This window comes from Meleagris gallopavo, chromosome 1 (assembly GCF_905368555.1).
Source record: "Meleagris gallopavo chromosome 1, MGAL_WU_HG_1.1, whole genome shotgun sequence".
NCBI classification, from domain to species: domain Eukaryota; kingdom Metazoa; phylum Chordata; class Aves; order Galliformes; family Phasianidae; genus Meleagris; species Meleagris gallopavo.
Window position 1 is genome coordinate 186,245,112 of NC_139404.1, and position 14,990 is coordinate 186,260,101.

General features: G+C 38.9%; 1 protein-coding gene across 3 annotated transcripts in view; it reads right to left on the reverse strand.

Annotated features, from left to right (window-relative positions):
• TMEM135 (transmembrane protein 135) overlaps window positions 1-14,990 on the reverse strand; it is a 166,869-nt gene that overhangs the window by 54,435 nt on the left and 97,444 nt on the right. For all 3 annotated transcript variants that reach the window (XM_085216411.1, XM_085216409.1, XM_085216410.1), the window contains one exon: window positions 3,685-3,731. In XM_085216411.1, coding sequence (XP_085072537.1) covers window positions 3,685-3,731 — 47 coding nt within the window. The remainder of the gene's footprint in view (window positions 1-3,684; window positions 3,732-14,990) is intronic.

Genomic DNA, 14,990 nt, shown 5'->3' on the forward strand with positions numbered 1-14,990 from the left:
AAGAGTACTCGTGGCACTACAGGGAAGGTAACCAGAATGATGGATAGTGACAGTCATAAACATCTCAGTTCAGAGATCCTAATAACCTTGGATCAGATAATTCATATGAACTAAAAAAATACCAATTACTTTGCTTTCATTCTCATTTTTGTCAGTCGAGTGCCAAGAATCGGTCATGTTCTGACAGAATAGAGGCATACCTACGTTTAGTCTTCTTTTAGAAAGTTTTAAGCTTCAAGTTACACCATTTAGATATTAGGATTTTATCTTTAATGATGGAAGGGATTATATATGATCTTGGTGATCAAGATTGCAATTGTTCTCAGCATCTCTTTGGACTTTTTAGTGGGGTGGGAAGGACAAGAAGACATTCTGGACACCAAGTTGCAGAGACAGAGCAAAGAAGGACTCTATTTATTTTCAGGTCAATAGTTGCTTGTGAGCAGTAAAGAGCATTGTACAGGCAATGGTAAAATACTCCTTACTTTTCTGTAAATCTAACAGTTTGTGTGAAATCTGTTTGTGATTAGAAAAAGGCTGAGATAATTTTGAACCACTCAACACATGAAAAGCACTGCAATGACTCTTCCAACTCCTTTCTATTTCACGTGTCAAAACAGACAGGGAGATTATCTAACCCATGCAGGAGGCTGAGTAGATCCAGAGGGGCTTCCTCTGAGGACTATCCAAAATCTTACCAGAAGTGATCACAATGAATTCACACATTAGATAAAATGACCAACTCACAATCCCAGTCCAAACAAATGGACAACTCCACGGGCAGCTCCACTGATTTTTCTGTTGTTTGTACTCATTGAGAAGGAGTTTTTCTCCTACTCTATTACTATGATTACAAATTGTGGAAGAACTGTTTAATCTGATGTGTGTTAGAAAAGTTACATTTCTCACTTTACTGATTTTCAGAGATGCTGCACACCGTTATTTTTGTGTTGCTTGCTCACCATGGAAGAATAGGCAAATTCTTCTCAATTTGATATTTCCTTCTTTGGCATGATGAAGTTTCTCAGCATCTCATTGCAATATTTACCTTAAACTATCTCCCAAACAACTTCTGTAATGATCTCTCCATACGTTCTTCAAGATTTACTGGTATCTACAGCACAGAGCTGTAATATTTTCTTCCCCCTGTATATATTTTCAGATTGCATTCAACAAAAGCACACAAAGTTATCCTTTTCCAAAGGCTTTACTAGCTTTGACAGCTTATTACACTAAATATTTCACAGTATGACAGGTATTAATGTGAATTAAAACATGGAAGAGATTCAGGAAGACAAATGGTCCCTTGCTTTCCCTAAGCAAAATTACCCAACTTATCCAAAATCTGCTCCTGACGATCAGAAAGCACAGACAACTTTCAACTTCACCAGAGAATCTTTCCATTGTTTCCTTCTTAGGATTTTCTTCCTCACTATTTTCATGAATTAATCCCTGCAACAATCCATTGCTGTAAGAGCAAATATCCTGTTCTTCTGTCCCATCCTTTCTGTCATACCAGAGACAGCAGACTGTTATTCTCTTCAACTTTTCAGCAGTCTTATAATACAGACATGAAAACACTTAGTCCATCCCTTTTATTTTTTAATTAAACAACCTCAATCTATCCTTTTTAATAAGTCATTTTCAGTCAACTCAGATTACACTCTGTAGTTTCTCTCACCATTTCATGTTCTTACTGGAGTGTGATAACCAAAAAGAACCAAAAAAAGCAGTGCCAACACCTTAAATCTAAAGTTCAACAAAAAGACAAATTTATACACCTCCCAAGTGCTAATTCTATTTATACATCCTGTGACAGTGTTTCCTTTTATTATGGGAATGGGACACTGTTGACTTACACTCACTGAAGTTTGCAACAATTACGGTTGGAATTTTTTCAGGCAACTGCTGTCTCATCATTTCATTCCCCATAGTCACTTGCATGCAAGCACATTACTTCCACTTTGCCAGAACTGACCAGCTTTTTATTTGTTCAGATCGCATATCCATTTTGCATCCATCTCCATTCCAATCTGCTCTTCAAAGTAAATGCACTCCCAACCAATAGGTTTATGTACACAGCTACACACCTTGTACAGAGACTCCGGCTCTAGTTTCCTTGGGGAGCGTACATCATCAATCTCTGTAAGGATGTTTTAACCCCAATACTGATTAAACTCAGAAAAAAATGAATATGAACTGATTTATACTGATGTTTTTTAAATAAATCTATTTCAACTTATCCATCGTATAGTTTTTGTTGGTGTTCATTAAAAAAATAATAATAATAAATAAAACCACGATATTTTCTTCTGAGAATCAAATTAATGGACCCAAAAACACCCAGCCCTGTAATTTAATTCCTCTACTATAACAAGAGAGACAAAGGAATTAAGTGTTCCTGATGATTGCTCAACAGGATATCCGTCACCCCTGGCACAGTGAGACTAATTTTAGAAGAGAAAGTGGCTTGGAACTCGTTCAACTGTCAGTGTTGCATTGTCAGGTCAGGAAGGAATTCACCAAATATTTCTGGGCTCTGGTCAGTTCTCACTCAGCTTCCAGGTTTTCTGTTCAAACTGGTTCATTATCAAGACATAAACAGGAGACAGCGAGCTTCCTCCATAATCACACAGCATTTATACCTTTGCCCAGCTTTTGTTTCATCAGCATTCATACAGACAGGTGTCCAACTTCAACTCTTACTAGCTTTTCAACCAACTTCTAAACCTTTCAGAGGTGCTGTGCTATAATGCTGGAAGCAGGAGAAGCCTGCTGATACAACGAGAAGCCTGCTGATGCATGGGTGGTAGATGAAAGGAGGAATGCTTTTTGGAAACTCTCAAATTAATAGCTTTCCCCTATCCACAGACTGTTCTTGGTCAATATCTGAAAGTAATTTGTAAGTAAGGGAATTACAAAAAAACAAGCTGCAATTTCTAGAGTTTTGCAATTATCTGGGGATCATATGGCTTGAAGAATCACTGATGGCTGCAAGCCATAGAAAATTCCAAGGCAAAGGGTTGTAGTCAAAGGTTACTTTAACAAGCAATTGTCCAACCAGAGATATAAAACAGCAATTGTGGGGAGCCTGGTATTTAAAAAAGAAACTCTGAAAAGGTAAATAATTATTACACGTATCTTGCAAACTGGGAGAAAAACAGTTATAAAAGCAGTTTATAATCTGAGTCACTACTGAGTGTTTTAAGAAAGGAATACAGCTGATAATGTGTGAAAAAAAGAATGTGAAACAGTTGTACCCCATGCACAGCAAACATTTGGTATTATTTAAGACTATAAAAATATCCACTTCCTATTCTCCAGTATTTTCATCAGAAGAAAAAAGTTGTCTTCCCTGCAGAAAGCTCAGTGAGAGCTTATAATAAAGCAGCATTTCAGCAGTTTTCATACTATGTAATGTTAAATCTCCAGGGTGTTAATTACAAAATGAGAAGAGGCTCCTTAAGTAATCAGTGAAATCTCCAGAAGATTTAAAGCATTTAACTCAGCATTTCCATTTTTAACGAAATTATGTTCACAGCCATGGGTTTTTAATGCCATAGAAGCACTCCATACAACTCAGAAGTCTTGAGTCAGGACTATATTCAAGTTTTCATAAGAATACTGAAAATCAAGTCAGCTACTTAATCTTTAAAAACATAAGCAGACATATGAGTAACATACCTGAAAAAGAACATGAACAGAGCAGATGTGATGCAGAACAAAAGGACCTACAAGAAGGAGAAAGAGTGTTATTGCATCAACCATCACGCTTCTCCTTTATGTTCTGGATCGCGAAGATTTTACAACTGCTCCTATAAAAGTTACACTTTATTTATATGCTTCAATAGCACAAATGAAAGCTTGTCTGAATCCCCCAAAAAGGATTCCCTTGCTTATAGTGGACTTCGGGTCAGTCCTGTGAAAGTTAGAAAAAAACCAGAAATACAGAATAGGGAGGTGGGATGGCAGACACAGCAAAGGAATTAAATAATAAATAGGAAAATAAATAAATAAAGATAATAATCATTAAAGCAACAATAGAATAAGAATAAATAAGAATAATTAAGACAGTAGAATGGAAATTTAAACATTGTATTTTTCTCCGTCTTTAACCCAGAGAAGAAAAAACAAAGACAAAGTCAAAATGGTGTTTTCTGCCAATTTAGATAAAGAGATGGCTGGATCACAGGCAAAGGAGTAGAGCAAGACTTCAGTGCCAGGAGTATGGAAGATGACAGAGGATGAAGCCTTACGGCAGAATCATTGCTCTCCTTGATACAGCAACAGGCTGTTGTGTCTTGACCATAGAACTGCGTGTACACACAACATAGTCAGGAGCAACCATATCATGCTTTAAATCCATAACCAGCCTTAATCCATATTTTTTGCCAGATAGAGCTTGAGAGTGAGAAAATACCGTTTTGCGCAAATATATTGGCCCACATTCATACCAGCAGTTATGAGAAAAATAACTTGCAAACAACTCACAAGAATTTTAGAAAATACTTGCACTTATTTTCAAGGGTTCAGGAGGTTTTGAGCAAGACAAGATATGGACAGCGTAAGAGGGAATAAAAGGGGAATGTTGGCATTACATGTTGGAAGGCTACAAACAGATGTAGAAGAGTGGATTAGGACGCTGCATGTAGATACAGATCAGAAAGCTTGAATAGGCAAAGTTAATAGTGAGCTACAGAGAAAAAAAATCTTACAATGAGACTATTTCCGTTCTCAATGCTCTCTGATATACAACTTCAAATTATGCCAGACAAGATATTGTAACACTGTGTTTTATTCCTTTTCCTTTCCCGGTACTATCACATTTCACAATTCTGCATCACAAAGTGAACATCTGAAATCATTCTATATGAAAGCATTTGGGTGAAGTGAGGACAGCAAAATATTTCAAACTATCAGCAAGTGCAGACACGTGACTTATTGAGACTTACTTAAAAAGATACACCATAACCTTCCAACGTTCAAACCACATTTAGCCATTCAAACAACAACCACCAATTGTCTGGATGCCATTGCTGCAAGGCAAAAGGAACAAAAAGCCCTGATGGCTTTGACAGCCCCAGGCAATGACAATGAGAAATAAGTGAGAATGGCGAAGAATCAATATCCTGGAAAAAGAAAACAATGCATCTTTGTATATTAAATGCACACAATTTATTAAATATTCTCTTTTGTTTTCCCTATCTTCTTCCTTCTAAAGTTCTTTGATTACACTTTTATTGCACGTGAACAAATACACACCCTTAATATTCCCTCTGATCTCTCTTTTGTACAGACTCAACAACCCGTCTTTACAGCCTCTCCTTGTATGAGATACTCCAAGTCCTTCAGCGCCTTTCATAATCATAAAACCATGACATGTCCCTTCATTCCAGTATGTCCATGTGCCTCTCAAACTGGAGAACCCAGCACTGATCACAGCATTCCAGAAGTGTCTCACCAGGGCTGTGTAGAGAGGAAGGACCAACTCCCTCAACCTGCTGGCAGCACTTCTAATGCAGCCCAAGAGCCTGCTGCCTTCCTTCACTCAAAGGGTGCATTACTGGCTCATGTTCAGCTTGGTGTTCATCAGGACCCCTAGGTCCTTTCTTGTAGAGCTCTTTCCCAGCTGGATGCCCCCATGATGAGCTCCATGGGGCTCCTGCCAGCCACCTCTCCAGCCTGTCCAGGTTCCTCTGAATGGCTGCACAAGAGATTGGTCTGGTGGTTGACCTGGTGCATCAACCACTCTTCTCAGTTTTGTATCATTTGCACAATTCCTGAGGTTGCAGCCCTAGGTCATCAGCCAGGCAACATCTAATATTCATAGCAATACTAGAATAAATTATTTGAAACATCAGGTTTATAAATATCTAGATAAAATGATAAAAAAACAGTCAACTTTGCCAACAAATATATTAAAACCATTGTAATTTTCTTATTTGACAGATGTTTTAAGTAAAGAAGGAAGTGTAATTTATCTGTACCTGAATGCAACTTTGTGGCAGTTGCATATGTTCATTAAGAAATTGGGCACAGAGCTGCTCAAATACAATACAGAAGAAAACTAAAAGTTAGCAGTTCATTATTCAGCTACAAAGGAATTTTAACTGAGGTCAACTGAGAGGTTTTGCATCCCTTTTCATTAATGATTCTAACGATGGAATAGAGATTATGTTACAAATTAACAAAATCCTTTAGGTCTTCACATAATGTGATTGAATTGTCCAAAGTCAACAAGATGAAATTTGATTAAAACAAATACAAAGTACTTGGCAGGAAAAATCACATATACACACATATACTCAAAAAATATAGAAAAGTAGAAACAACTACATAGACAATACAAGAGTATAATAAACTCCATAGATGCTGCAGAAAGCCCTATGAAATATAATTATGGACTCGTTTAGAAGCAGAGGAGGTAAGATGTAGCAATATATTACACTAATAACCTGGTGCTATTAAAATCTTGCAATTTAATTTTGGGCATTACTGTTAAAGGAAAGTGTAGCCAAAACAAGACAGTGCACACAGTGTAGGAGACAGTGAAAATAACAGGCATGCAAGGCATGAATGTTGGAAAAATCAACAGCTGTTTGCTGAAACTAAACACAGAGGTAACTGATGACAAATAGAACTATTTTCAAATATACACAAAGTCATAATCACATACTGATAAATATATCATTGGCCATTGGTACAGAAGGAGAAGTGAAATAAACTACAGCGAGGACAACATAGGTTGGACGTTAGGAAGAGCTTCCTTCACTGGGCAGTGGTATAGTGCAACAAGTCACCCACAAGCTTGTGAAACCTCCTTATCAGAGAGGTTTAGAAGCAGTAGAAGCAAACATCTCTTAGCAATGCTCTGGGCATACCTGACACCATTGCTGAAGAGCTTCTTCTAGCCCAGTCTCTACACAACACTCAAGGACAGTAAAATGACCATGTAGGCTCTTCTACATGAAAAGCATGGTTCTACATGTAAAGTCCAGCCCTTGTCTGCTTAGTGTATCACCAATATACAGAAAGTCAATGGTCGCTGTATTCCAAAATTAAGCTGCTTTCAAAATAAGCCTTTTGCTTTTCCAAATAAACTTTTCCATGTTCTATAAAATTTCTAGGCTGCATCCTCAGTATCTACAACATCCAATGGCTGTTTTAAATATGAAGAATAACTACACTAAAAATGAGAAAAAACACTGAGGCCTACAGAAATATAATTCTAAATACTGAGTGAATTGAGTGTCAAAATAGTAGCTAGCGAGCAGGAAATCTAGTTTAGGATTTTCTTGCAAATCCGTCACTTTTTGATTTATGATACAGGGTCAACAAATTGTGCTTAGCAACACACAGACCTTGAAACTTTCCAGCTGCAGTAACAGCTACAAGGAGCAGACAACCTAAATGTTTCTAACGAGAGCGATCCACTCTGAATATTTTAACAAGTTCGGAGAAACACACAGAAGTAACAAGGAAAATCCTCTATGCCAGATTAGCAAATTTGTCGTGTGAGTGCTGTAATTTCATGCTGTAGTTCATTATATTGCACTCTACTGTATTATACTAATTACTGCATTATACTAAACCTTAATAAAAAAGGAAAGCTCCTGACAAAACTTCAGAGGCAGAGGAGAGACCTCACTGTGGCTTTCCAGTACTTAAAGGGAGCTTATAAACAGGAAGGAATTAACTTCTCACATGGATACATAGTGATAGGACAAGGGGAAATAGTTTTAAGCCAAAAGAGGAAAGATTTAGATTGGATATAAACAAGTTCTTTACTCAGACAGTAGAGAGGCCCTGGCACTGCTACCCGCAGAGCTGTGGTGCCCCATCCCTAGAGGTGCTCAAGACCAGGCTGGATGGGCCCTGTGAAGCCTGAGCTGGTGGGGGGCAACCAGCCCACGGCAGGGGGTTGGAACTAGATAGTCTTAAAGGTCTCTTCCAACCCAAACCATTCTATGATTCTATTCTATGATTTTTTTCTCATTTTCATGGGTGACAAAGCCTTTTTTTTTTCTTCTTTTTTTTTTCCCAGGAAAGCACAGTCCTCATATAAGCAGCATCATGAAGCGATGTTAAACAGTTTCCAGTTGTCGCTGATGCACAAAGTAGGAGCAGGTCAGTGACTGCTGATTTACCTGGAAGTTTTGGGATCAGTAGGTGATAGCAGTGAGGTTGCTCTGACTGCTGGGGTATGGACTGACTTAGAAGCATCAGCTAAGCATTTCTGGTGCTGCAATATGCTGCTTCTCGATATCCGAATATACCCCCTTGTAGATGACACTCATTTTCTTATAACCACAATGATATTTATAGTCAGATTTTCTGGGCTAAAAAAGTCTCTAATCAGAGGCTGCTGATTGTCCACGCAGTCAGAAGAACAGTAGAACCTAAGTTTGCTTTAAAGTACCCCAAATGTTGTAATTAAAAAGGAAAAGCACTGAAGATATATGTAATCTATATAAAGGGGACATACTAGGGATACTAGCTGCCTGTGGTATTTAGATTGTCAACACTGGATAGTGTTAAATCCATTTCACAGAGGCTTCGAGGGTGTCTGGACCACTAGCACATCAACACCTGACTTCAAGGCTATTCCTGAGATGTGAAAACCATCACCTTCTTGATGAAGCACTTAGCAATCCATGTGAGAGCTAAAGCTATGGACAAAAAAAAAGTTACTGCTTGCAGTTCTTGAAGGCTGCACACTGCAGAAAGAAAGAACACTCAGTTGCAGTCTGTGTGAGGACAAATTAATTGATAAATACCATGGGAAACTTAAAACTCAGATGATATTTGACCTGAAAGTCAGTAAAGCCAAGTCTCTCCAGTAATTGTTACTTGAGTCAACCTCTTCCAAAATTTACAAAGAAAATGTGGTCTCAGACTTTTACCCTTTAAATACGTAATCCAGAAGAAAAAGTCATTTCACATATTGCTTTAATCCCAAATAAAGCCACCCTTCTATCTTCCCAAAGAAAAGGCTCTTGCTTTCTCTGCTGATAGAGCTTACAAGCACTTTTTCAGCCTCTGTGTACCTAGTTGAGTAGTGGTAGGAAGATAGTCCTTTCGATTTGTGATTAGTCGATCCATTCTCCAGATTTGCCTTTACTTCAGACACAAGGAACAATTTTTTGTTCCCAAATGCCACTCTGTTCCTTTCCCATGCATATTTTTTGCTCTCCCCTTCCCCCCCCCCCAAAAAAAAAACCTCTACCACCTAGATTAAAACATAAATTCACAGAGCTGCACAACAGCACTGTAACTATAATCTGGTGTAAACTGAGAAAATTGTCAACTGTTGGCTGTAGTTCCAAAACTTTATTTAAGTCATTATTGCTCCAATAAAAATGTGTTCTATGACTCTTACCAGTAAGAATCTATCTTAATGAAGTTCACTTTTATTAAAAAATGATTATAAAAAAAACAAATATTTTCAAACAATGGAAAATATGTGGATTAATGTAACGGCCTTATACCCCAATGGCCTTATACCTAAGATCATGGAAAAAAGGTGTGCAAACTATCTCTATTCTACCTGCACATAATACGCATGTAAGCAGCAGTCTTCTCATCAATTAACTGTTTTCATAAAATTAATATTGTGGGTGTTTTGTTTTTTTTTTTTTTTCCCAATAATAAAATACCTAGTTAAAAAACATAAAATTTTCTATAATTTTATGGTAATTACAGGGGATGGAAATCACAGAAACTCTCTGGGTAATTAGACAAAGATACTACAAGTCATTGAAAAGAGCTGATGTGAAAATAGTTTCATTATCCTCAGCCACTTGCAATCTGATCTGATGACTAGTTCTACTAACAGGAGTCACTGCTTTCTATTACTATTTCATGCCTCAGGTGAGAAATTATTGTAGTTCATGATCATGTCGCAGAATGAGTCAACGTTAGCTTACAACAGTTATTATGGGTGACAGCTACATCCTTTCATGCATAGGACTTTGGCCATAAAACCAGGAGCTTCTAATGATATCAGCTGCATCTCCACTGTTTGCTGCTATAAACAGCACCTCCACCCAGACACAGTAGAGAGAAAGGCTGCGGCAGACACCTGCTACTTGATTACATCAGTAGTGGATTTGGCAAGTGATTTTCCCGAGTACTGCACCAGTTTTCTTATGTTCTCTGTCTCTCCATCACAGTTATAGGTCTGCTGTCCTCCTTGAGTGCAAATCATAGAAGTTGTCAGGCTTTCACAGCGTTCCATGTCTACTTTCCTTACCTCTCAAATCATAGAATCATAGAATCATAGAATGGCCTGGGTTGAAAAGGCCCACAATGATCACCTAGTTTCAACCCCCTGCTATGTGCAGGGCTGCCAACCATCAGATCAAGTTGCCCAGAGCCACATCCAGCCTGGCCTTGAATGCCTCCAGGGATGGGGCATCCACAACCTCCTTGGGCATCTTGAGCTTCTTGTTTTTTGGGGCTAGCACAGCAGATTTTCCTGAGAAAAATGTTAGTGTTTCTAACAAGGCAGCAACAAAGAGCACTTTGATGTACAGAACACACAGCTCACAGTGGAATCAAGCACATCTGTGTTTGAAAGCTTTTGGCTTACTCAAGAGCTGCAGCACCACTACAACAGCCTGGATGAACAAAGACTGCTCCTCAATGCAATGGCTTGACCCTGAAATCTACCAAATTGCAGGACAGCAAGATGTCAACTTCTTCTCCTGTTAGTAAGATTAATTAACCAAATATGATTAGACTGTTCTGTGTACCAAGAGTTATACATTCAGAGCACAGTGAGATTCAGTGAGATTCACAGAGATTCACTGGCCAGTGCTAACCATATGGGGACTACACTAGATGATCTTTCCAGAGGTCCCTTCTAATCCCAGTGACTTTGTGAATCTGCAGTTATCTGACTGTGTGATTACAATGGTGTCCTGTGGTGTCAGTATTCATGAAAATAGTATTACTGTGTCCCTAAAAACAATGCACTACAAATACTAAAACATGCATCTGTGCACACCTCAGCAAAAGTTTCTGAAATCCACTGATTTTTGTTTAAACTTCAATGTGTGAACAGAATACATCTTCTACGTCTGTCAAACAGCTCAATAAAACTACAGAAAATAAAGGGAAGGATAAAGGGAAGGATAAAGGGAAAATGAACTCCAAAATCCTGCAGAAGGCCTGGCTCTATTGCAAACTTTCAGATTCCTGCCTCACAATCCCTCGTGCCTTTCCCAATAGAGCTGCCTTCCACATCACATCTTTAAGAACGAACCAGCTCACTTAGGACGAGGTGGTTCCAACAACCAACCTCTGTATTTAGTCACAGCCTCCTTGAATTTCAACACAGCGCAGAGATTGGAGACACTAGCAAGGAACGCAAGGCACTGAGAATTTCTGCAGGAACAAACAGCTTTGGAACAATCGATGCTGTGAGTTCAGGATTGAAGAAGTTGCACAATTCTTACAGAGAAACTTCATTATGAGAGCTTTAAAAGTAAAAGTATAAAGATGTTTTAGGTTAAAAATATTGTTTTTGTATAAAAGCATGACGATTTATGGAAAATGGTGGTCATCTTTCATGAAGCTCAAATTTCCACTGTTTCCAAAAGATGTATGCCCAGTGATCTTCACCTTCAACCCTAAAATTGAACCACTTCTCCATGGACATTTCAAGTTGTGCAATGTTTTTACCTTCTGTCCGTGGTAAAGCCTGTTAAATTGTAACATTTATAACAACTCTACAAAAATCCAGTGTCCTTCTTACAGGGAGGCTGGTAGCCTGTGCCTTGGACAGGTACACTCCGCTGAATAAAAAACTGTCTGGAGGGCCGGGCCCAGAGAGTGGCGGTGAATGGAGTTACATCCAACTGGTGACTGGTCATGAGTGGTATTCCCTAGAGGTCAGTACTGAGGCCTCTCCTCTTCAATATCTTTATTGACGATTTGGATGAGGGCATTGAGTGCACCCTCAGTAAGTTTGAAGATGACACCAAGTTGGGAGGAAGTGTCAGGACAGGATGTATAGCTGGACTGAGGTGAATGAGATTAGGTTCAACAAGATCAAGTGCCAGGTCCTGCACTTCAGCCACAACAACCCCAGGAATGCTACAGGCTTGGGGCTGAGTGGCTGTAAGGAAGAAACAGAGCTGGGGTGCTGGTTGACAGTTGGTTGATCATGAGCCAGCAGTGTGTCCAGGTGACCAAGAAGGCCTGGCTTGTAATAGTGCAGCCAGCAGGAGCAGAGAGGTGATCAGCCCTCTGTACTGAGCTCTGGTGGGGCCAAACCTCAAGTACTGTGATCAGTTTTGGGCTCCGCACTACAAGAAAGACATTGAGGCTCTGGAACGTGTCCAGAGAAGGAGAATGAAACCATGAGAAGTCTAGAGCACAAGTCTTGCAGGGAACAGCTGAGGGAACTGGGATTGTTCAGCCTGGAGAAGAGGAGGCTCAGGGGAGACCTTATCGCTCCCTACAGCTCCCTGAAAGGAGGTTGTGGTGAGGTGTGTGTCGGCCTCTTCTCCCATATAACAGTGATAGGATGAGAGGGAATGGCCTCAAATTGTACCAGGGGAGGTTCAGGTTGGACATTAGAAAAGATTTCTTCTCCAAAAGAGTGGTCAGGTGCTGGAATGGGCTGCACAGGGAGGTGGTAGAGTCACTGTCCTTGGAGGTGTTCAAGAAATGTTTAAATGTTATACTAAGGAACACGGTTTACTAGGGAAATGTTGGTGGTAGGTGGACAGTTGGACTGGGTGATCTTGGAGGTTTTTTTGAACCTTGGTGATTCCACGATTCTCTATATTTGAAATCCACTGCATTTGGGGAAAATGTCATGAGCTTTCCAAGTACTGGTGAGATCTTTTGTCATAATCCGTCATCCACATAATAAATTTTCTACTCTAAATTAGATGACTTCTGAAGCAAAACAACATTTCTACCACTTCAAAACTGACAGGCTTTATGAACACATGAAACAATTTGTCAGATCTGTATTGGGCATTTTGCCAATTCTGCTACACCTACTCCACTAACACCACATGAGCATTTCTGCCAGCAAGCCTTAAGCAATCTCTAAACAGATAAAATCCAAGGGAAGAGTAATAACTGTTATTAAACAAGAGATTGTGTAGATGCAAGATAAAGCACTGACAAATGATCACAACTGAATGATACAATTGCAAAACGCAGATCATCCCTGAGCCAAGATGGGGAGCACCTGCTGGAGTCAGAATAGCATGGTAGAAAATTAAACCCTAAGACTTCCTAGTTCATAAATTCCTTATATGCACATGTAGTTGGGCACTCCAGCAACACTTCATTTCTTTTCTCACAAAGCATTTGCCATGCCTCTCTCCATTTTAAATAATATCTTAACCACTGCAAACAAAGTGGCAGCATGCTGTAATAGAGCAGTGAAATAGCCTTTCATAATCCTCTTTTCAGAAAGCCACTGCGGTGTAAGAATGCATGTGAGAGAACAAAGTCCAAAAATGTAACAGTATATTCTGAAATTTCTCTTCTGAAAGCAATTGGTCCATTGAAAACCAACCATGCGTGGGGCTCCGTGGGCAGCTGAGTGGCACGTCTTGGCTTCTAAAATGTAAGCCCTCAGTTATCAGTCACAATCAGCATAAAGAGGTATCTGTTTGCCTAGCGTTTTTTTCTAAATCAATGATAAATTAATACAAATGACAGAAAAACACCCAACTGTTTGCAATAGTAAAATGTAAAAAATCTAGACATACTTTCTACTTATTATGACAGTAATGAGTAGTTTAGAATAGTGCTAAAGAAGCGGAATTCAATCAAGTAAACATTGGAGTAAAAGTTAGTGCACAACCAATTTCAAAAGCTGATTTGCAATCCCAAACATAAACCAGACCTTGCAAGTGCTTGATTTCATTACTGTTTTCCACAGACACAAATACTCCCAGAAACATCCAAAGAGTGAGTAACCTTTATAGACTGTGTGGTCTACACAGTTCTGTTTCCATTCAAAGGAACTGAACAAAAATAATGTAGAAATGCTTTCATGTTTCTATAATTAAGGTTGTTTTTGTGTTGGGTTGTTTCAGCATGCCAGTCATGCTTTTTCTACAGGGACTTAGCAGTTATTTCACCTTTCTCAGCTTACGGCACTTTCTTTGGGTATAAGATAACTTTTCAGAGTAAATATAAGTGAATATAATAAAATGTACAATTATATCATATCACTGAGCTTACCTAATTCTCATTCAGTTTTCCAGTCTAACTTGTACACTAATGGTAACTTTTTGTCCTGGTTTGATTATCTTTCACATGAATTATTTAGTGTTCTTGCCTCATTTTTCTTTTCATTTAGCATCAATTGTTTTCTTATCAATGCAATTTCAACTACAGTATCGTTGAACATTCCACATTAGAAGAGATCCACAAGGATTGCGAAGCTCAGCTCTAAATTCCCAGTACTTCAAACAGTCAGTTCTGGACAGCCACAGCATTTGTCAGTGCTGTTTCCATCACTGTCAAGTCACTTAACCATGTTCTTAACCTTACTTCCACCAATGCTCAACTTCTTTGGGGAATAATACTCTCAAAAACCGAAGGATGAAACTTTGCTTCACACAGAATCTGATCCTGGCAGCTTTCTTCCATTAGCTGCACTGACCCTCATTTCTTAATTCCAGAATCAAAATTTATTTTCCTCTTTCTGACCATATTACCCGTCTGGCTGAGGCTACATTCATAAGCATTCACTCTAGCAATTAACAGACTCACAGAGAATATTTCTATGCTTTTGAGTTTCATTTCCTATCCCTATATAACTATAATATTAGAACTCCTAGCCTGCTTTCAATCAAATTCTACCAAGCTATGCTTCTTAATGAGAATTATATTCCTGCAAGATTCACCACAAGTTGCATCTGGGGAGTGGAGAGGCCAAAAGGAGCATCCGTGATGCAGGAGGAGCTTTCTGCCTTCATGTCAAGTAATCTCTTTCCCCTGGTCTGCTGTTT